The sequence below is a fragment of the Protomyctophum parallelum genome (assembly GCF_964188405.1).
Source record: "Protomyctophum parallelum genome assembly, chromosome: 1".
NCBI lineage: Eukaryota > Metazoa > Chordata > Actinopteri > Myctophiformes > Myctophidae > Protomyctophum > Protomyctophum parallelum.
In genome coordinates this window covers 30,579,165-30,602,723 of record NC_139697.1, presented here as the reverse complement: position 1 = coordinate 30,602,723, position 23,559 = coordinate 30,579,165, and the positions used below count along the sequence as shown (strand labels likewise).

At 42.5% G+C, this 23,559-nt stretch overlaps 1 protein-coding gene across 3 annotated transcripts; it reads left to right on the top strand.

The window, feature by feature from the left end:
- The first annotated feature begins 721 nt into the window (after nt 1-721).
- On the top strand, nt 722-17,719 carry LOC310864915 (histone-lysine N-methyltransferase SETDB1-A-like). Of its 3 annotated transcripts, none has more exons than XR_014569771.1 (19): nt 722-813; nt 2,036-2,315; nt 2,700-2,887; nt 3,323-3,907; nt 4,509-4,676; nt 5,269-5,470; nt 6,120-6,193; nt 6,678-6,868; nt 9,722-9,854; nt 10,344-10,419; nt 10,895-11,096; nt 12,417-12,772; nt 13,728-13,844; nt 14,705-14,874; nt 15,895-16,026; nt 16,139-16,270; nt 16,814-16,989; nt 17,120-17,203; nt 17,353-17,407. XR_014569771.1 is itself a non-coding variant. In XM_083773751.1 (19 exons), exons 2-19 carry the CDS (start codon nt 2,134-2,136, stop codon nt 17,471-17,473), a joined length of 3,294 nt encoding a protein of 1,097 aa, XP_083629877.1. In that variant the 5' UTR covers nt 722-813; nt 2,036-2,133; the 3' UTR covers nt 17,474-17,719. The 3 variants fall into 3 exon arrangements, 1 of the variants encoding a protein (XP_083629877.1); XM_083773751.1 differs by having other exon boundaries at nt 17,115-17,203; nt 17,353-17,719; XR_014569772.1 differs by lacking the exons at nt 16,814-16,989; nt 17,120-17,203; nt 17,353-17,407 and having other exon boundaries at nt 15,899-16,026.
- The last annotated feature ends 5,840 nt before the right edge of the window (nt 17,720-23,559 follow it).

Here is a 23,559-nt window from a genome sequence, read left to right as displayed (position 1 = left end):
ATTTACTGCAAGTAGTAGCTACAAATTGTTAATTTATCTGATAGCTTCACTTGCATGATTGTCATCAATATTTATCTCGAGGAAAGGAAGGTGATACCCAGGAGAAGTAGGGGTCCAAATGTAATCTAAGAAATTCATTTCTTAGGTTACATTTTAATCTAAGTTTTATAGAAAAGAAATCTTCAAAAATAAACAAAAACAGCTGATTTACTCGATTACATCTGAAATTATCAGAATAATTTACACCAATTAGCCCCATGGACCCCCAATTGAAAAGATATGCCAGGGACCCCATAAGAGAAGATTGTTACGGCTAGCAGTGATTCTCAACCCGTTTAATTTCAAGGACCCCCAGTTGTACATGCATATTAGTCTACGGACTGCCATGTAATGACATTTCTATCTCTCGGACCCCCAATTTATATTGTAAAAGCAATGTTAATTTAACTCTGAGAGTGTACAAATGGAACCAAATGGACCCTAACAGGTCCATTTGGTTCCATTTGTACACTCTCAGAGTTACAGACCCATAAGGGTCCATTTGGTTCCAAACTATCATTTAGCTGGGGACCCCTTGAAACTCCCTCAAGGACCCCTGACCCCTGGGGGTCCCCGGACCCCACTTTGGGAACCACTTTGTTATGTCATGTGCTGTTTCATTTCGACGCTAGAGGCAGCGTTTCTTTTGCTGGTGGCGGAAATGGAAAATAAGAAAAAGAAGAAGAAAGTCAACTCGCGCTTCCTTCCATGTCCTGTTTCTTTTATTTAGCATGCTGCTATTGGCTAAACAACAACTCTACGAAAACAACAATGGTAACTTTCTTCTTAAAAAGTTGTTCGGTAAACAATATAACATGGGGGTGGTTGATTAGTTGCACGCTAATTATTTGAGAAAGGAACGTATTTTGGTTTAAACAAATTAAGTCGCTGAGATTTTGTTGTTGAAATGGTCACATGGTGTGGTCACTTTTGTTGGCTATTTCTCTTCAGATAGATGCTAGTTATGCCATGCAAGGTTGTTTACTTAATCATTGTGCCATAGATTGCTTTTTAGCTATCCTGGTATCCTATCCTAGTTAATTTGGAAGCACCAAATTGTTTTTCTTTGCACTGCAGTGCACTCTCTATTTACTTTACCATTCATCCTATCCTTTTTAATGCCATTTACTTTGATGTTTATCATTGCAAATTTGAAAAAACGTGCGGACCTTGCACACTGGACAATGCTCCAAAGCTTAAAAAGGTTTTATTAAGGATTTGGTTCCTTACATGTTCCTTTTGATTAATTGAAAAGGGTGGGCCCTATTGTAAACAAGTGTAATGCTTTATGGTGTCCTCCACTCACAGATAACAGTTTTTGTATTGAGTTGCACTTTAATGTACTGTAATTCTGCAAACTGTCAATAAATACTTCAATCAATCAAACACCATAGTGGACGTCACGTTACATTTCGAGATTTCGAGCCTCTCGGCTCTTCATCAGACAATCACCTTCACCATTGTCTCTTGTCTGTGATGGGGAGAGGATCAGGGAGGAGGGCTTTCACAATCTTGAGTGGGGGTGTCTTCTCTCGACCATACAGTACAGTACGAATAGTACCAGTAAGTAACAGCACACCACAGTTCATAAAGGTGTGATTTTTTTGTATTGACCTGTACCCGTTCTGCAAACTGTTAATACAAATGTATTTATTTTCAAAATATTTTTATTTTCGTTTTATAACAGTATGGGTGTCAAGTCACAGATTCATAGAAAAAAAAAATCAGATTTTAGTATCAGTGACTGGGGTAAACAATGTTAATACAAATTTCAATCAATCTGCAGAGAGGCTCGAAATGTCACGTACACTATGGTTTAAGGAACCTTAATAAAACCTTTTTAAGCATTATCCGGGGTGCGGACCTTACCTTTTTAATATTCTAACCTCGGCCTGGGCACCTGGCTTTAAGTGAGTGGATGTGCATGCTTTATTTTATTGTACTTTTCTGAAAGTGTGTGTGTGTGTGTGTGTGTGTGTGTAAAAAAAAAATCCAGTGTTGAACATCCAGTGCCACAGATTGGGATTATTTCACGGAGCAGCATCCGCAGTAACTGGAGCCACCGTGGACTAGGAGGTGTCAGCCCTGTTAGTCATGATGGACGTGGATGAGGACAGCTTGGTGATGACTCGAGAGGAGCTGCATAAATACATCAAGGAGATGGTGAAGGAGAAGCAGGCGGGGCTGTTGAACCCAGGAACAGTGCAGAACAGCAGCTCACAGTCCCTGACTGAGAGGAGAGATCGACGGCTGAAAGCCTTCCACAACCTCAGCCAGTGAGTGCCTTTTGAAGTTTGAACACACACAGAGTATGTTCAGTACATTCAATATGTATATGGTTACTGTTGGGTGGAAACCTCAAATGTAAAAAAAAAAACTTAATTTTCAGGAAATGGTTTGTACTAACTTAAGGTATAAAATAGTTAAGACTCACTTTCAATAAAAATTCAAAAGTAGACGATCTACAAGCCTACAGTGCACTGCGTTGTTTGCTTGTAGATGTCATCGTGTGTGATGTAGGGCATACTACATTTATGGGGGGGAAATGGTGATACAGGTTTCTGCCCGACAGCAACAATATACTGACAAAAAGTGATATATTAACATAACCTATGTGAGGAGAATATACTGTATAGATGATCGCTGATTGTGCCTGGCAGGTCTGTGGAAGAATGTGAAGCTAGCATGAAGGAACTGTACACTTTGCTGGAAATGGAGTACAAAGACTCAGATTCAGAGGCAGAAGTCCAAGTCTGTACCAACTCTGACGAAGAAGCTGTCTCAAACGGATACGATGGTGATGCTGATACAGTAGATGGTGATGTTGATGCTGATTCTGTTGCAGACAGTAAGGAAGCATGTTGTTCCCAATGAAAACATAAATGTATAGCTTTATTAGCTTCATGTGTATTGTTTATTTAAGATGCCTCTTTTGTATTTAGAATAGAAAACGAGATGTTCACATGACCATTTGCCACTTCTGTTATACAGTACCCGTATACTATGTGGATGTTAGCCAGTGCTGTTTCACATTTATTAGATTCATTTCTGGATCTTTCTCTAGCTCCGCAAGGATTAGAGAGAAGCTAGGTTAGTAGAAATGTCTTATGTATGAAAAACATGAAGAACAAAATGACTAATTTACAAGAACAGCTCTCATAAAAAAATGTAGTTAACAAAGAGTCACAACATATCTAATTAACATAAAAAGTGATGATGTAGTGAATAGTGATTTCAGTAAAATAGCACAATTTCTTAATATTTCCACACTTCTCCTTCCTAGGTGATAGGCCTCATTTATCCAGTCCTGCTGCTGAATCACAACAGGGACCACAGACCAGCAGGGTTGAGGATTCGCACAAACACCCACAGGGAGAACCATCCACTTCTCTTCAGGTTAACCTGCATCCAGTTGTGCTCCTTTCCAAACTCTCCCCGGAAATGATTCGCCGTCCGTCCGTCCTTCCTCCACGGGCGGCACGCCTGAAAGTTGTGAAACAAAAAAAGGACAAAAAGGAGGAGGAAGAGGAGGATGAGCATAGTGACTGTGATTCTGAGGACTCGTACAAACCAAAGGAGGACGACCGAAACAGCAGCAGCAGCAGAAGCAGCAGCAGCAGCAGCAGCGGCAGTGAATGGTCATACAGTGGCTCAGATTCGCTGTCAAAAAGGAAGAGAGAAAAGCATAAGAAAGCCAAGACAATGACGCCACAAGTGATGCCACAAGTGGTGCCACAAGTGATGCCACAAGTATTGACCACTGTTACGAGTACAGCACAGCAGAAGACCACCATTACTGCTGCAAACAAAGTGACGTTCCCACAGACAAACGTCACAACAACAAAGATGACGCCCAAGCTAAATGCAGGTAAACTGTGTTTTAATGCAATGTTTGTAACTACAATGCTAAACTCATGACATCACTGGAGTCATGGGCATGGTTTAGCCAAGGGATTGATACTGTGGTCACTGAATTGTTGTTAAAGAGTGACAACGAGTGCATTATCTGGCAGTGGCAGCTGCTGGGCGATGTGCCCGGCATGGAAGCAGCTGGCGGAGCAAATTGGTCTGATTTCAATCATTTCATTTGCAGTTTCTCAACATTCTCTTTACTTTGCCACATATGTCAGAATTGTAACATTGGTATGGCTTTAGTAAAGCCTATATTTCCCTTCTTGGCACCATTGCCCCTTTTCTGCTGCTTCATTCAATATTCGGTCATTTCCGCTCTAGTAGGCTGCAGGTGTAATGCAGGTAATTGGTGTATTGCCAGATTTTGTAAGAGAATCAAGTCAGCCTGTGTCTGTGAAAATAAGCCCAAAAGAAGCAACTAGGCAAACTTTTACCACTTTACGTCGTCTATTTGAAATGAGTAGATCTGCAAGCTCATAACGTGTCGCGTCGTGACGTAGATACAAGTTTACTGCTGTTTTTAATCCAGTCATGTTTGTGGTCACACTATCTTGCAGGAGATTCATGTGCGCTTGTGGTTTCCTCCATCTCACAAGCCACAAACCCTGTAGCCACAAAACCGCCCGACCTGCCAGAAGAGGAGGTAAAGGTTGGCATGGAGGTCTTAGCCAAAAGGGAGCCCAACTGCTGGGAACAGGGAAAAATAACGGAAATCATAACAAAAGGTGTGATGATAATATGTTCAGCACACACTCTTGATGATATAGATACATTTTGGAATATTGTTTTTTGGCATGCATGGGGAGAAATGCAGCATTTGTTTGCTTAAATAATCCCACTGTTATTCCTTTTTTTCCCCTAAGTGATGTTGAAGTTGTGCTCCAAGTGAGAAACAATGTCAAAACATGAGTTCCATTGTAACTCGTATTCTTACACTACTATTGTAAACCTTTGTTGTGCAAGAGAACTTCCATCAAGGGTAATATAACGCGCAGCAATAGACTAATTTTCAGTTATAAGGAATCACGTATTTACTGGGAGTCTGGCACTGGTAGAATGTGATAAAAACAAATCAATACATTTTCCTATTTCATTTAAAATCCACACTTTCAAAGCATTAAATAAGTCTCTGCAAGTGAATTTTCTTTCATACTTTCTAATAAGACTGCATAGTCTGTTTGGTGTGTGATTTGAAATACACATATTTGTTTGGTGTGTGATTTGAAATACACATATTACTTTAAGCTTGACTGCTCCAATTGCTATTATTATTTTTGGTTTCACACAAGAAATACATGTTCAACTCCTCATTCACAGACGACGTGCAGAAGTACAAGGTAGAAGTAGGAACAGAGAAGACTCTGTTATCTGGACACCACATTGCGTTTATCTACACACCGGCTCTGGACCGGCTGTATGTTGGCGCTCGTGTGGTTGCCAAGTATCAATCTGAGCATCAAAAGTCCTGGTTCTACGCTGGTGTCCTGGTGGAGCTCCCCAATAGAAAGAACCGCATGAGGTTAGTGTGTGTGTGTGTGTGTGTGTGTGTGTGTGTGTGTGTGTGTGTGTGTGTGTGTGTGTGTGTGTGTGTGTGTGTGTGTGTGTGTGTGTGTGTGTGTGTGTGTGTGTGTGTGTGTGTGTGTGTGTGTGTGTGTGTGTGTGTGTGTGTGTGTGTGTGTGTGTGTGTGTGTGTGTGAGAGCGAGTGAGAGGGCGAGTGAGAGGGCGAGTGAGAGAGTTATAACGGTTAATTAGAGTTTAATTTCATTCATTACATAACCCTGGCATTTTGGGTGGATATGACATTAATCATAGTTTTCCCTACTTTCTTTTTTTGACACTAACATACCCAATATTACAATAAAACATTAATAATAACCAGCAATAGATTTTCACAAAAGTAAGTCTGTATACAAAATAAAGTATAACCTCATTGTATTTGTGTGTGCTGTGCACATCAGGGTGATAAACAATTCTATTATGCTTGATTTAGGTGTGTTTGGTACGATGGTACATACGGTATTTGGTAAGGTTATCCAGCTATCTCTTTCTATTATTTTATGGTAATAACTAATGAGACGGCCGGCCGAAATTCTGTCTAATGGGTAGGAGGTTTTTAATCTCTGATCCAGTGTGAGGTTTTTCCATAAGACATGTTTCCAACTTTCAGGTTCCTGGTCTTCTTTGACGATTCCTGTCCCTCCTATGTTGGTCTGCCTCTTCTCCACCTGGTGTGCCGACCATGTAAGATGGACACTTTATTCTTTTATCTATGTTATGTTGATTTCTATGTACTGTTTTTATCTTTTTCTATGTACTGTTGTTGCTGCTCTGTTTCTTATTTTATCGTTGGTTTATCTCTGATTGTGATCTTGTTTTATTCCTATTGTTTTATTGTACAGCACCGTGTAACAACTGTTTTGAAAGGTGCTCTATAAATAAAATGACCTTACCTTACCTATCTTTTCTTTTAGGGGCACTAGCCCCACCTATGTCCAGCTTTTAGTGTGCGTGTAAACACAAACTTTGTCCTAACACAAACATTAAATGCCATTGATAATGAATGGCCTGTTTTGAGTGTAGTTTGTGTAAACATAAACATTAAAAGACTAATAATGATTGGCCAGAATGAGATGATGTATGATGAAAAAGCACCCCTCACTTCACATGGGTGTGATTTTATGTAATACTGTTTTCAATAAACAGATGTTGTCTTTTTGTGTGACAGTGAAGGACTTGACGGAGGATCTTGCTAATGAGACACACAGGACCTTCGTCCAGGAATATTTGAAGGTCTGGCCGAACCCTGCATTAGCCCAATATAGGGTTGGACAGGCATTGAAAGTGGAGTATGATGGAGCTCTGAGGCAGTGTGAAGTGAACGAGATGGACTGCAGCTTGATTCAAATTACTTTTAAGGTGAGCTGCTTTTCAACAGCCCTCCTGTAAATAGTGAATATAATAATCGTTAATTCCTTTGATGTTTCAGACATGTATCTGAAAAACAATCTATGGCAGAATGAGCTTCAAATACATTTATACTAGAAAGCAGCTGGTAGTAAGTGAAAAAAGAACACCCCTGTGAAGTGAGGGGCGCCATCATCATCAGGGACGTGCACACATAGACATCAAAGGGGGCTTCAGCCCCTGCCCTTTGACCTGTCTGTAAACTGCCCTTTCAAGACCACGAATGCAGCATTTACTACTATGGTGAAAGAAATGCAAATGCCACACTGCTTTCCATGCAATGCCGGAAGGCAGCATTCAGGATAATTGCTTTTTTCTCCTGAATTTTGTGTTGAACAAATTCCAGACCCCCAGGAACACGCCGGAGTCGGTTCCGGTGTGCCGCGCCGCGTCCGAAACGGTTGAGAAATGACAGAGTTACCGTGTGGCGGTCCCTCTACTCTACCCTTTACTGTACTGTCACTGTAATGTACTGGCACCCCCAAAAGCATCATATATACAGTTAATACGTGCGTGTGTGTTTGTCTGTGCGTTAGGTTGCTGTTTTCGTGCTCATACCCAGACACCTAGCCACTCACCCACACACATAGCTCCGTAAGGGAGGGGTTGCACCACTCTCTCGCCTGATATCATTGAGGACGAGCTAGGACGTGTCGTGTACACGCGTCCTTTGTATGCGTCGATTGGGTTCCCTAGGACGTGTGGAGCCGTCCTACGGACGGAAACCGTTAACAGGGTTTCAGCCCCTTTGCCCCTGTAACACTCTCTGCACGTCCCTGCTCATCATCATACATATATACAACGGGTGTCCGCTGTGGCACAATCGTTATGCGATGCTCAACCCAATGACACATCTCCCAACCAATCACATCACACCGGCCAATCACAATTTGCATCCTCACTTTTCCATCTTCAATGTTTGTGTTTTTACACCAACCCGGAAAGCTGGGCATAGGAGGCGCTAGGCATAGGAGGCGCTAGGCATAGGAGGCGCTAGGCATAGGAGGCGCTAGGCAGTGCCACTCAATAAAAGCCATACGCCTCATTTACATGATGCTGAAACCTGGAAGTTATCTAGATATTAACCTTTGGGGCTCTATGGGTGAAGGAATGTTTCAGACTCAGTAGGACCTGGCCAGGACGTGATGCTTCCAGCTCCCTGGTGCAAAGCAAGGGGTAGTAATGAGTCTGACTGACCGACAGGATGATTAAACACTGAGACGAAGTTGAGGTGTTGATCATCCTGAAGGGGATTACTTTTTAAACAACTACCGCCATGTCATACATTATCCCACTTATTACATGGCTACTTTAGTAATACATTAATAATAAATTGACCAAGACCAGTGTTTCCTGCAGGAAAAGGCCTTGGCATGGTGCTGGGCGCGGGGGGACCTTCTGGCGAGAAATTCGATTAATTTAATTAATTTGATTAATACATTAAGATTAATTTGTATTATTGCTCTTGTATTGCTATTGGAGACACTGGGGGGACACTGGTGGACACTGGGGAGGCACTGCAGGGGCACTGGGGGGACACTGGGGAGGCACTGGGGAGACATGGGACACTGGGCAGGCACTGGGGAGACACTGGGGAGACACTGGGGGGACACTGGGGGACACTGGGGAGGCACTGGGGAGACACTGGGGGGGCACTGGGGAGACACTGGGGAGGCACTGGGGAGACATGGGGAGGCACTGGGGAGACATGGGGGGACACTGGGCAGGCACTGGGGAGGCACTGGGGAGGCACTGGGGAGACATGGGGACTGGGGAGGCACTGGGGAGGCACTGGGGAGGCACTGGGGAGACACTGGGGAGGCACTGGGGGGGGCACTGGGGAGACATGGGGAGGCACTGGGGGGACACTGGGCAGGCACTGGGGAGGCATTGGGAAGACACTGGGGAGGCACTGGGGAGACACTGGGGAGGCACTGGGGAGACATGGGGAGGCACTGGGGAGGCACTGGGGAGGCACTGGGGAGACATGGGGAAGCACTGGGGAGGCACTGGGGGGACACTGGGGAGGCATTGGGAAGACACTGGGGAGGCACTGGGGGGGCACTGGGGAGGCACTGGGGAGAAACTGCAGCCACTGGGGAGACATTGGGGAGGCAGTGGGGAGGCACTCAGGGGGACACTGGGGAGCCACTGGGCAGACACTGGGAAGGCACTTGGCGGAAACTGGGCAGACACTGGGGGTGGCACTGGGGGAGGCACTGGGGAGGTACTGGACATTTCATATCACACACACTATGATTCACTATCCCCCTCAAAAAAGGAAGCTTGGCATGGCGCGATTTATTTCAAGCATGGCGCAGCGCCATGCCAACAACATTGTGCAGGAAACCCTGGTGTTTTCTTGCTTAAGGTAATGATTTGAAAGTATTCCATAAGTGTCGCTGGCCGTGTGCCCAAATTCAGCAGTACAGTCGCCTCGGAAAACAAGGAATTGAGTTGATCAAATAGAATACATTTTCTGTTACGGCATTGTCTATTTCTCGCTTCAAATGTTTTCAAAAACATTCTTGAGAGCAATGTTTAGTTGTAAATGACATGGATTTCATGTTGGATACAGCATAAAATCCAAGCAGCGCAGCAGGTGATCTGAGGCTTTGATTAGACAGCGGTCTGTTGTAGAGCGGAGCGGTCATTATCAAGAAATAACACAGCTGAATTCAGCGTTTTGACCTTGCGCTCTCCTGATTGGCTGAAATTGGCAATTACTTATAATTCATGTTGTGTACGCCCGCCAAATGTGTCGATCCAAACATGCAATAACGGTGGTCTGCATGTCATACTCAGGAGTGTGATGGACATAAGGAGTGGATATACCGGGGCTCGAACCGCCTCGAACACATTGTCAACATGAAGAGACATACAGCGGACCATACAAAGGATTCACGCAAGGATAACACATCTTTCATCTCCCCACCAGGTTAGTCTGTGCTCATTCATTGAAGTCATAATAATCGAGTAGTCCAAACCCGGGGATGTATGCACGCAAACTACGTGCAGACTTGGGACCCAGCTGTCCTGTAGAGATAGATCCAGGTGTGAAAAAATCATGATAATTGCCACATAATGTCTCTGACCGCTGTAGCACGCTGCTATTATGGGTACTATGGGTATATTGGGTAATTACTGACACCGTTTGGTAATTAAAGCTTCAGCGTTTCATTGACTACACACATACACAACACCAGCCTTGCTGGGTTTGCTGCTTGCCATGCATTTAAATAAAAAACTTGCACCATTGACACAGCTCTCTTCTGGTGTTCTCTGTCTGGTGTTTTGTGTGTAGCCATAGAGTATTAAAAGGATAGAGACTGATCTGGTGCGAAGTTTATGAAATAAATTGACAAAGATGAAAGATAAGGACTTTTTCTCTTACTCCTTCTTCTCATTGCCTCTTTCCGTTTGTCAGTAACATCAACACAGACCATCCATCCAAGCAAGCCCCTTCAGACCAGCCCTTCCAACCCAAGCACCAGTGCTAAAAAGTAAGTGCTGTGAAGGATTCTACATGAGCGGACTGTAACATTTAATTGTTGTTTTGGATCCTTAGATTTTTTTAGAATGTGTCTGTAATGGTCTAATACGGTCTGTAGTGAACACGGAATAAAGTGCTATCATTTATGGCGTTTGTTTTATTACTAGATGAGGGCACTATACTGTGGTGCAAATATTTGTGTACTACAGCTTTACAGTCCATTTAATTACACCCTTGCCCTGTGACTACAACAAATCCACTATGGGTGATTGGGTGTGCTGTAGCCACTGTCACAGTGACATCTCAGGATAGTTTAAACACTGCATATGGCCAGCCAAGGTTAATTTTTCTTTTCTTTTTTTTTAATCACAAGTTGTCAGCTGAAGTTGTTTACCTGTTGTTAAAATAGAAGATAATTATAAAATCTTGATTTATTATCATTGTCAATGGTAATTGTTTTTACATGCCTATCTTTTTATACTTAGGGGGACAGATCAGCTGCTAGTCACCAACATACCAACTTCTAAGCTGGTCAAATACAGCCCTCACCGTTGCTGCCCTGCCTGTTTGGACCGAAACAGGCCCAAAGATGCGAAAAAGCCACACAGCGAACGCAACCCACTTCTGGCTCCTCTGTTCTTTGGGTTCCACCGTGTGAAAGCTTGCAAGAAGAATGGCATGGATGAGGTACTCTCTCATTTAACGCATTACCTCACGTTACCATAGGCAGGATCGTGTGGCTAGTGCCAGTGAAATACACGAAATAAGCAAAGATGAAGAGCCACATCCGCCCGACCCGGAAGTGGGGGGGAAAAACGGAAATGAAAATTCCAATGGCTTATGCTATGTCTATGGGAACGCAGTTTTTAGGATCGTAATATCTCAGATTCTTCTTTTTTGACCAAACAACCTGATTTGTGGCTCATTTCTCTAACCATCGGTTACAACATTTTGGGTGAATTAAATAACATTCGCGTTTTTGACTTCCTGACTCTGTTTCCCAGATGAAACACCTTTCAAAATAAATAGGTTATTGAAATGAACAAGCGTCACCGGAGTCCACATTTCAGCCACCAGATGGTGGTGTCGGCAGTTAAAGACAAATTAGTTGTTTTAAATGTAAATCTTATTATTTTGGTTCCTATCTGGGTCGTCACAGCAGATCACTAGTTTCCATCTGGTTCTGTTTTCTGCGTGACTCCTGCCACCTTCTTTTAGCTGGCAGTTCCATCTTCAGCAGGAGTGGGCAACATTGACGTTGGAGAGGGCCACTATATTTCCACAATCAAATTTTGTGCATTTCTTTTTTTTCTTTTCCCTCCCTCCCCCCTCGTCCCCCGGGACCATGTCACCCGCCCTCCAAGTGACTCCCTCTCCATGTCTCTGTATAATCCTGGCTTTCTTCAGATGGATTACATATGGCATCCATACATCAAGTAACAGGGCAACATCACTTCAGAGTGTACATTTCAGAGGGAGAAAAAGAAAAAAGAGTGGGCAGAACAAAAAGAAAAGACTAAAACCAAGAAACACAAGTATTTACGGTGGCTCAGGGGTAGAGTGGCTGGATGGTAACCGCAAGGTTGCCTGTTCGAACCCGGGCTCCCCCAGAGTTAGTGTCGAAGTGTCCTTGAGCAAGACACTGAACCCCAAATTGCTCCTGATGTGCTGGCTGGTGCCTTGCATGGTTTCTGCCACCATCCGTGTATGAATGTGTGTGTGAATGGGTGAATGTAATGCATAATCTATGTAAAGCGCCTCGGATAAAGGCGCTATATAAATGCACCATTTACCATTTTATTTACAGTATTGCTGAGGGGAACAAAAAAAAGGCTTTGGACTTTGACCATGAGAGGAGGAAGGGTGTCTTAAACATATTTTACAAAGATCATAAAGCAGGCAATTAGGACCAGTGAGATCACACAACGTCTGCTCTCAGTGGGGCAATATGTACTATCCAGTTGTTCTAAATTTGTTTTATTGATTGTTTGATTGTTTCCCTCAAAGGAGTCGTCGAGCCACCTCTACTACAGGACTCCATGTGGATTGTGTCTCACCAACATGGCGAAGGTGCAGGACTACCTTTTCAAGACTCGCTGTGACTTCCTGTCTCTGGAGATGTTCTGCTTGGACCCTGAGGTGTCCATCTCCATGACCCGAAAGCCCCTGCCCCAAGTGGTATTAAACCTAGACTTCGCCAATGGCAAGGAGCTCAGAAAGATCTCCTGTGTCAACGAGATCAACCGTGAGCGACCTCCAAATGTGATGTACAGGCCGGACCGCGTGACAACGGACGGCATCTCTATCAACACCTCCCCTGACTTTCTGGTGGGCTGTGACTGCACGGATGGCTGCGGCGATAGGTATGTGTTTGTACAGAAGACCCCGGAAGGTGCCATATGTACAGTACGTACATATGATGGAACTCAAAAGTGCAACCACGATTACTTGGGTAAAAAAAAAACATTGGGGTCACCCTGGTGGCGCAGGAGTTAAATTTGATACAGATGCTGATACAGATCTCCAACAAACTCATTTAGCCATGTTTGTGGGAGGGAAGAAGGGCGGGAAGGGCGATTTCTGTCACTGCACTCGCAATTCTTACAGGTTGGTCAGGGCGTCTGTTCAGTGGTATGCGTTACGTCCCCCCCAGTGAAACACCTCACTGTTGTGTGAAAAGAAGAGGATCTTGATGTCACACATGCCATAGTCACGTTGTTGTCTGTGCTCTCCCTAGGACCAACTGTTGACAAAATGGCCTAGAATACAAAGGGCAATTGGCATCAGTGTTGATTTCGTCGACTAAAACTAAGACGAAAAATATTCGTCGACTGCATTTTTCACTGATGAAAACTAAATGGAAACTAAATGAAAACTATGATATGATTACTAAAACTAAGTAGTCACAGTGCGACACGTTGTGAGCTTGTAGATTGGCTATTTTCAGCTAATGTAAAAACAGTCATTACGATGGCATTTAGGCCCGCCAAAATACATTTTAGTCGACTAAATCAACTGTAGATTTAGTCGACTAAAATCTTATGATATTTAGTCGACTAAAACTAGACTAACACTAAAACATTCCAGGTGACTAAAATATGACTAAAACTAAATTAAGTTTCATTCCAAAGACTATGACTAAAACTAAAATAGAAATTTGCTGCCAAAAACAACACTGATTAGCATAACCACTAAATTGGGAGGAAAAACGAAGGAAATTGTGTATAACCACGATTGCATGAAAAACAACCCATGTGATCTCTTTTTGTCACTTCAGACTGGAGAACACTTCTGACAACGTGTGTTTTTACTCTGCAGTGTGGTATGTTCCTGCATGCAGCTGACCGTTCAAAGCACTTCCCTGAGCACTGAGGGACCAGTGGATCAAAGTGCTGGATATTCTTACAAGAGATTGTACAATCACATTGTTACTGGGTGAGCTGATTCGTTCTGTTAAGTCTATTTCATGATGTGCGTCTTTGAAATATGTATATACCGGGTCCGGTACAGTAGTACCATACCTAGCACTGGCACTGGCAACACAACAAAAATTATATTCAGACATGCAGAATTATAGATATAATACCTGTACAGAATTTGTGTAGACATGTGTGGATTCTTCAAATAAATGTAGATTTCAAGACAATGTGGAGTGCATTAGTGTCACAACTAGGATGCACGGCACCCCATCCTAGTTCTGACTAGGATTTATGGAGCTTTCGGGTTAAGGAGATCAAGGCAGGAAAGAAGAAAGTTTGAGCGCTTTTACCACAAAAAAGTAAAGGGTTTCCATAAGTGCTTGTTGGTCATAACTCCTTATAACAACATGGATGAAAAAGAAAGGCAAAAAATACAAATAAATGGGAAATAATGACAATGCAGCAGAGCTCGCACGGAAGCAGCCTTCTCCCTCCATTGGTGCTCCCAGAATGACAGAATCCGTTTCTGTAATAATCTAAACTGTCAGAGCCTCGTAAAACTGCTTTGCATTTTGCATAAATGTTTGCATTTTAAATGGCAGAATCATCATACATGCTAAGTTTATTTATTTTTGCCTTGACTGTTGGTGTTTAACCTGTGTTAACACTTTCTAGGCTCCAAATTGCTTTTACAGCAGTTACGTTTCTAGTAGTACCGTTTTGTACAGAGGAGCGCTCTGTTACTCTGTTTTCATAAGGGCTATATATACAGTATATATATAAAAAAAACGATGATTGAATTGAAATGTGTTGAGTTGACTTTTCAATATGCTTCATGGGTCTTCCTTTCCTTTGTCATTACTCCCATCTCCTCAGTATCTATGAGTGTAACGCTCTTTGCCGCTGTGATCCTTCTATGTGCTCCAACCGAGTGGTGCAGCATGGTATCCAGGTGAGGTTGGAGGTTTTCAAGACGGACAACCGAGGCTGGGGCGTCCGCTGTCTGGATGACGTCGCCATAGGGACCTTCGTTTGCACCTTCAGTGGTAATCATTTAGTTGGTGTTCCACTGCACTCTGACCGTCTGATGCGTTGTCCTAGTAATCCGTTATCATTAAAGATTAAAGCAGAGGTTTGCACGCAGAAAGGATCTGTTCACTTGTTTTTTAAACAAACCACAAACCTTTTTTTCATCAGTGTGACGGCTTCAGTGGTAAGTCACTCAGACAACTTCAGTTGACTGAGGGCTCTCTGACTGTCGATTCACAGTATGGTACAGGTGGACAATTTTCAATGACCAGAAAAGGGCAACTTTCACAACTATCCCAAAATTGATAGTCAAAACATCATATTTATCTGTCGAAACAGCTTTGACTTGGACCATTTTGACTACAATTTAGGCATTTAGCAGACGCTCTTAATCCAGAGCGATTTACAGTAAGCAAGAACACGTGTTAATACATAAAATATATTAAAAGAAAATAGTCATCAATAATCATAAGTAAGCTACGAACCTAACATCCGTCTCACAGTAGAATATCTGTACAATGAAACTGAGTACACACTATGGAGTGCTATGTCTACATAAAATGCTATCCAAGTTGAGCCTTTGCATATGCCATTAAGGTTACATTCCATAGTACTCATGAAATGTAAGCTTTGTATAGGGTATATCCTAAAAAAGAACATTACATGTGCAATTTGATCTGGAACAACATATTTTCAGATGGGGTCGGCGGCCAATTACATATAAGTTTGGGGTCCTTGACATGGAAAAGTTTGAGCACCACTGATATAGAAACATAGGGTTTTCAGAAAACTGTCAGGATTTAGAAGACATTTTAAAAATGTCGACGTCAGGCCTAAATGGGTTAAAACGACCTTACTGCAGTGACTTTCATAGTGGACTGTTGCACTCTGTGCACACCTGTCCTGATCAAGTATTTTGCAATAAATCATATTTAGTACAGCAGGTACGCAAGTGGAGAAATTAGTCATTTTTCCATCACGTTGGACTCCATTCTTCAAGTCCCCTCTCTCTCTCCCCCTCCTCCATCTCTCCACAGGTAGAATTCAGACCAAGGGGAAAAGGATCCTCGGTCCAAGTGAATACTGTGTTAGGTTGAACCACATAGAAGCGGCTGAGATACACAAGGTGGATTATGAGACCGAAGCCTACTGTTCCGATAGTGAAACAGGTACAGACGAGATGGGATTCTTTTCTTCAGCTGGAAAAGCCATTTGTATAGTTTTATATTGTCTATATATCCTGTAATCTTTTATTATTTATCATATTCCATGACCCATCAGCTGAGGACCAGATAGATTCTGACTCTGTCCCGTCCACTGAATTGAGGTACACCACGAAATCGGGCTATAGCACCAAAAGCAAGGGAGCTACAGTGGGACTAGAGAAAGATAGCCGGAAAGAAACACAAAACGGTATGTTTGCATTCAATGCTCGTTCCTCTGTTTGTTATGCACAATGTTTCTCATTACCAAATTGGGCTTTGATGGTATGGATGTTTTTGTTACCGCTGTAGCAAAAATGAATACACAGATTTCCACAAAATGATTTTGTTCATGTCAAGCGATTATGGTATTGATGTGTTTTTAGATTAATTGAATAATATTTTTTATAATACAAGATACACAACAATGAATCATTGGAAAATGAATTCATTTTTAAAAATGATTAATCTGATTAGCCACTTAAACCCTATTTTGTACTTTGTCGTTCAACAGTGTCGCACAAAAATGGTGATGTGTTGTTGTGATTCACGATGCGTTGTAAGATGGTAGTTCTGCTATTTCTAAATATATTGTTTATTATCATGTTTGATTACCTGTTGCACCACTACTCTTGGCAGACAGAGGTGATGAGTCAGATTTTTGTATACGTCGTCCTCACAAGAGAACTTACCAGTTCTTTCAATGTTAGAAGACCTGCCTCAGACTGAAATACTGTGTGTATGTTTCTCATAGACCCTAAAAAGACAGCTGGCCCTGCAAAAAGCTCTGACTCTACCTCATACGCCAAAGTACCACAGAAATCCACTACCCCCGTTACCACGGGGATGACCAGGCATTTCTTCGATGGGGAGGACCAGTGCTACGTCGTCAATGCTAGTTCGGAAGGGAATATAGCGCGTTTTTTCAACGTGAGTTCTCATGCGGCTGGGATTACACTGTTCTGTAAAAAAAGCCACTTTATTTCAAAGTTCACAAAATGTCACTGAATATGAGAACAAACTGAATGGCTGGACATTTCCTTTCTCTCTTACAGCACAGCTGTAGCCCCAATATGTTCGTGCAGAATGTCTTTGTGGATACACATGACATTAGGTTTCCCTGGCTGGGTTTTTTCACCACGGAGTGAGTGTCCTACCTGATACTGTCTGATAGAATTGGTTGAATGCTTTTGACCAACACGTACAGCATAATGAGCATAAATCATGTTTAATTTATGATTATCTTTTTTACAGATAGGTTGACGTTGTGCCTCTATCCTCTTTTTGTTTCAGGGTCATCAAATCTGGTACAGAGTTGACCTGGAACTACAGATCTATTGTAGGAGGGGCAGATGATGTCTCAAACAGTTTGCAATGTCAATGTGGTTCTGAAACGTGTCATGGTAAATTGTAGTATATCAATTGAGAAGTGTGGAAGCTGCTAGATGCAAAAGGTTTTGCTTATAGTAGCTATCTTTCAATAATGCGCAAGTGCAATTTATAGTTGCCTTTTTGTGTATTTATTTTCTTTTGTTTTTGCTCCGTTATTGCTTCATGTTTTTAGAATAAATATATAATTATGCAAGTATACATGTATATTGTATAGTATCTAGTTGCCAAAAAGGCAGTATAAATGCAGTACCACCTGGTTGGTTCAGTTGTTGCATGTGTTTTATTGACTACCTTTTTGCATCTAATAGATTCCAATATTTTTCAATGAAATATTTGAGGTCCTCTTTGGAAGCCCTATTCTCCCCACTTCTATTAAAAGATGGAATGCTGTGATCCCCCCCCACACACACACACAACATGATCATCGGGTACTATTATAGCAAGATTTTCTTCAAAAGTGCACAGAAAGTGTTAATAAGGGCCTTTCTCTGCCCCACCCCTCCCATTTGTTTATATTGTGTTAACGATCCAAGATGGCCGCAGCACCAGGAGGTGGTGGGGCGGAGGTGAGCCGGTGGGGTCGACATGCCCTTACTGGGCTGCGTTCACACATTCAAGACACCTGTCTTGTATCTGTTTAATGGCCGCTCCAATGCATTTCCAATGGAAGCCCATATGGTTTGACCAAACATTTTGTTTGATGTGGGGGAAGAACACATCCATCAAAGCTGTGTTCAGACACAAGTCAGGTGTCAGTGTCTCAGTCAAGTGACTTGAATGCAGCCCAGTAAGGGCATATGTCCACCCCGCCTGCTCACCTCCGCCCCACCCCCTCCTGGTGCTGTGGCCATCTTGGATCCTAAACACAATATAAACAAATGAGAGAGGGGTGGGGCCACACCCACCAGTTCATTTGAGTCCGAGTAATAATATAGTAAGAGAGTGACGACACTAGAGTTGACTCCCATTGTAACATTAGAATGCGGAAGTGCTCATTCTATCTCAATGGGATAGTTCCAATGTTTGGAACCATAGCCCATAGGCACCTGCTTTGCGGCGAGATCAAAGCGTGTCACCACTCTTACTATTCCACTCGGATTTAAGTATGCCTATGATAATGAGGGAGGGGGATGGGATGATTTCATGATGACACTAATGTGGTGTATTTCGATTGGACCTAAACTAACTTCATAGATGCATATAAAACAAAAATCACGGCACTCCATCTTTAAGTCGGCTGTAGTGGGTTGCACGGGTCCATTTTGAACTGAAAACCAGAAGTCCTAAATATCGACATGTATATACAGTACTATATTATATAGTCTGTTATTAAGAATACAAGGGCGCTCGCCCCAAAACACACTTGCCCCCGGTCAAATCCAGAGACCTCTGGATGGTCGCCACCAAGTATCCCCAAACATAACCTCAGTAAAACTTTGCCTAAACCTAACCATATTCTTAAACGTAACCTCAGTAAAACTATGCCTAAACCTAACCTTATTCCGAAACGTAACCTCAGTAAAACTATGCCTAATCCTAACCTTATTCTGAAACGTAACCTCAGTAAAACTATGCCTAATCCTAACCTTATTCCTAAATGTAATCTCAGCAAAACTACGCCCTAAACCTAACCTTATTCCCAATCTTAAAGGAGGACTAATGTTCATGCTGCTACAATTTTTTCCACGTGGTCTGTGTCTCATAGGAGAACAAGACAAGATAGTTTTTTATTAAAAAAATATATATATCTTTTTTCAAAGCTTTTTTTTTTTAGATTTTTATTAACGTGAGAACAATTATTACAGGTTTCTGAAATGTCAACAGCCTTCCTCTGAGACACAGTAGAATTTTGTTTGACCATATGAGCATTAGTGAGAACCAATTATATAAAGATAGGTTGAAAATGGGTGAAGCCGTCTTTTAACCTCAGTAAAACTATGTATAACCTTAACCTCGATAAACAAAATGCAAGAATACAAGAACTGCTGGGGGCGAGTGGTCCTGGAAAAAAACGGGCGAGTGTGTTTTGGGGTGAGCCTTAAGGTTACCGTTATTACCGAGGCACACGCACGTTAAACAGCTGATTAAAACCCAGCCAATGTCAAGTGCAGTGTGGAAAGGAGGCACTGGAGCAACTCAGTTTAAGCCCTTATTTTATTATCAGGGTGCAGGTAAAAAAGCGACAACGTTTCGATGTTTCAGTTACATCTTCATCAGGCCTGACGAAGATGTGACTGATACATCGAAACGTCGCTTTTTTGTCTGAGTTGCTCCAGTGCCTCCTTTCCTGCTGTAACCTGTCCTGCCTCTGAGATGCACCAGACTGGCCTGCTATAGGCTAGAGGAGCGGTTGGAACTCCCTTCTGCTGTGTGAAGTGTAGGGAAGGTATAGTGAGCAAAAGCCACCAAGAACATCTGCCGGAAGCATTTTTGTGGTTATTAATGCAGTCAAGACAGGCATGTCTTGACATAGTCTTGCATATCCAGACCTTTCACGGCTCCTCCTCGCTCTCTGAAAGTCTGGTTATGCGAGACTAGGTCTCAACGTAACTATATCGGGGAGGGGGAGGTGACAACAGACGGTTGGTCTCAACTGTGAAATGCTTTATAAAGCCTAGCTGAAAATATAATTGTAGAGTTTGTAGCCTGTGCCTTGGGTCTGGTAAACGTATAGACCCATGAATGTAAGTTTCGGACAGTGTCTAAAAATGTGAATTATCCACAGGTCAGTTTCGGACCCCGGGTCTAATTTTCCTTTGTTCTGTTTCGGAAAGGATCCAATTACCCCTGGACCTGTGTTACTCTCTAATCAGCTGGAATACATTCAGGAGCAATGTGGTTGTTCTTTGGAGCTAATTGTACTGTAACAAATGTTTTGTTAAAGAAAGAAGATGTTAAGCAATGTTTAGATTTTAATAAACTGCTTTATCACAAAGTGTCTTATTTCGAGTAACATCAGATGTCCCAGGTTGAAGAGGCTGGCTTCCGAGGGTGGTCTGTATAAGGGGCAGGTAATGATTATATGATCGGTGGTCTGCTCAAGGTCACCGCACTCACATTCCGCACTGGCCGCCAAGCCCCACTTCTGCATTTATGCCTTGAAGCGACCAACCCCAGTTAGGTGGTTCATTGCCGGCGTGGCAGGTTGTCTCCTATGGTCCCATATGTAGCGATGGATGCGGGAGGGCCCGGCTGACTCCCACTCCTGCTTCCAGGCTGCTGCCAGCCAGGCAGAAGTGGAATTGAGCATCTCTTGTGCTGCCTTGTAGGGGTGGCGGGACTTGAGTCTGCTTGGAGGCGCTGGAGTTGTTGTTGCTTTCCTGGCCATGACCCCTTGGCCATGCACGAGGGTGGCAGCCTCCCGTCGGAGGCCGGCTGGTGCATTTCCTGCAAGAACTGGCCAGTCCTTTCTCATTAGTGATTGTATTTGATTTGTATTTAAAAAAAAGTTGTATGTTGCTTTAATTACCCATGTTATATTGCTAATACAATATAACACAACTGTGGTCAGTGGGGGTCGGTGTATTTGGTCTAAAAAGTATAAAGTCTGCACACTGGGTTGGTTCCTTACAGTTACCATTATTGGATGTGATGTTTCGAGACTACTAGCTCTTCATCAGACATTACCTGTTGGGGAGGACCAAAGGGAAAAATGGTAAAAATGTCAGCACTTCTTTGGAGGACCTGGGTTTGAATCAACATGAAAGTTATAGTAGGGCCTACCGTTTTGAGTGGTTATTGTTACTGTAAGTAAGGACAGCGTGCATGAAGGGAGATGGTAGGAGGATATAAAGAGCAGACTCAGAAACAAGGCTCCAAGTGTGAAAGCTTTTATTCCTTCGCCATATATTAAAAACTATTATAAATTATAAGTAGCATATTAAAAGCTTAAGCTTTTATCAACATTCTTAAGCAGTCTTTAGTGTTAATACATTTCGTGTGCTTATAACTGTCTAACAAACATGTTTATGGAGACACTTTAGTCTTATTAAACTTCTTTATAAGTACACTATTGCTTTGATTGATTAATTGAAATATTTATTAACAGTTTGCAGAATTACAGTACATTTTAAGCACAAACTCGACAAAGACTGTTATCTCTGTGAGTGGACACTCACAGAGATGGTTCTAAATGTTCTCCTTTGACAAACAACATTGATATGAGAATATGAGAAATAAGGTAAAATAAACATGGGGCGAGATATCCACGCTGTGGGGCCGCTGGGGCGAGATATCCACTCTTTTCGAAAAGTGAAGACGGCTCGCCCCAAGCCGTGTATATCCAATTATCCACGGCTTCCCAAGCCGGGCGAGCCGAGAGATTTTTACCTGTACTATATTTTTACCTGTACTTTTAAACAGAGAGAGAAAGAGAGGGGGGGAGGTAAAATGTCTAGTTATAGTGAGAGTTGAGGGGGCCCAAGGGGAGTCATCAGCAAGAGGGTCCACCATGTTCAATTCATCAAAACATTTAGAGACGTACAAATAGACACTTCTATATAGTTAAAGAACAGAACAGGGAATAAAGGAAGCAAAAAGGGAAATAGCTAGGCGGGAAATAGAGGTGATAGTTCAGTTGGTGATAGAAGCATGAAATTTGGTACAGATGACCTTTATATGACCATAATCGATAATCAACCTCGGGCCACGCAAAATTCCTCCATTTTCCAAGATGGCCGCCAGTTTGCAATTAGACCTATACGTTTTGGACTACACCAATTTGCGGGGCCTATAAAACTTAGTATTTCCCCTAATTTTGGTATAAGATATGTCCTGGAGGTATTTCTACCAAGTGAGATAAAACAATAACATTAGGTTCCAATATGGCGGCATATTTTTCAATATGGCTGCTGAGAAATTGCATAAATGTACATCTGCTCATGGTTAATCCACAGTTGGTGATACACAGATCACCTTTATACCACACTAATTGGAAATCAACCTCAGGCCACGCATAATTCCTAAATTTTTCAAGATGTCCGCCAGTTTTCATCAGTTGTAATGGCTTCAACTGTGCCTATGTTTTGGACTATATCCTTTTGCTGGGGCTGTATTTTTTATTTATTTTTTAATTTCCCCCTCATTTTGATATAAGAGAACATGTTCTGGAGGTATTTCTAACTAGAACTGCACTCTGTCGAGTGCCTACTTGCTTGTTGCACACAAGTAGGCCATAAATGGCCTACTAGTGCGCAAGCAGAGCGTGCAAGTACTGTAGACCGCTACAAACTTTCTGTGAAAGAACATTTGCTATATTGAATTATTAGGTTTAGCTATTTGCTACGTACCTTGCTTTTGGATGAAAAAAAGTAGTATTTTGAAGTATGGTAATGATTACTTAGGCCTGTTATGGCAGTGGTGTCAGATTACATAAATGAATAGCCTACATAGGGGCATTACCTTTAGTCCACCCAACACTGAAACATGTCATCGTTACGTCACCATCGATAACCAATTATACCCTGGCATTGGTACATATATTCACCACGTATACTGTATGTCTATATATATGTGTCTATATGTATGTATAATTTCTGAGTTGGTTAGTGGTATAATGTGGTTACTCAGGTGGTTTGATGCGTATGTCCCTTGAATCCACCCGACACTGAAACATATCATCATTATGTCACCATCGTAAACCAATTATACCCTGGCATTGGTACATATCTGGGACATAGGCTTCGTAGCATGACGGAAAACATACCTGCACGGTCTGCTTTTGTATGTCCCGTGCCAGCATATGACTGCTAAGGGACATTGGTACATATCTTCATCACGTCATGGGACATATGCTTCGTAGCATGACAGAAAACATACCTGCACGGTCTGCTTTGTGCCAACATATGACGTCATATCATATGCTGCTAAGGGACATATGCATCGTAGCACCTGACTGATAACATTACTTGCACGCTCTGCTTGCACAAGTAACAAGTAAGATCACCTGTACACTTTCCGAAAGACTAAAGCCGTGTTTTCCTTGGCTCGGCTCTCCCGCGCTGGCACATCCTGTGAATTCAGGTGCAACAGTTTAACTTTAATTTGGGGCAAGCTAAACAGCATTTAGGAAACCTTATAGAAAATGTATTAGCATTGAACCCCATGCTG

What these genes read in the sequence shown, in the direction of transcription:
- LOC310864915 (XM_083773751.1), top strand. Translation starts at nt 2,134, where the DNA reads ATGATGGACGTGGATGAGGACAGCTTGGTGATGACTCGAGAGGAGCTG. An exon ending in TACAATCACATTGTTACTGG is followed by an intron (nt 13,845 to 14,704) that starts GTGAGCTGATTC and finishes CCATCTCCTCAG; the next exon opens with TATCTATGAGTGTAACGCTC. An exon ending in CTGTTCCGATAGTGAAACAG is followed by an intron (nt 16,027 to 16,138) that starts GTACAGACGAGA and finishes ATGACCCATCAG; the next exon opens with CTGAGGACCAGATAGATTCT.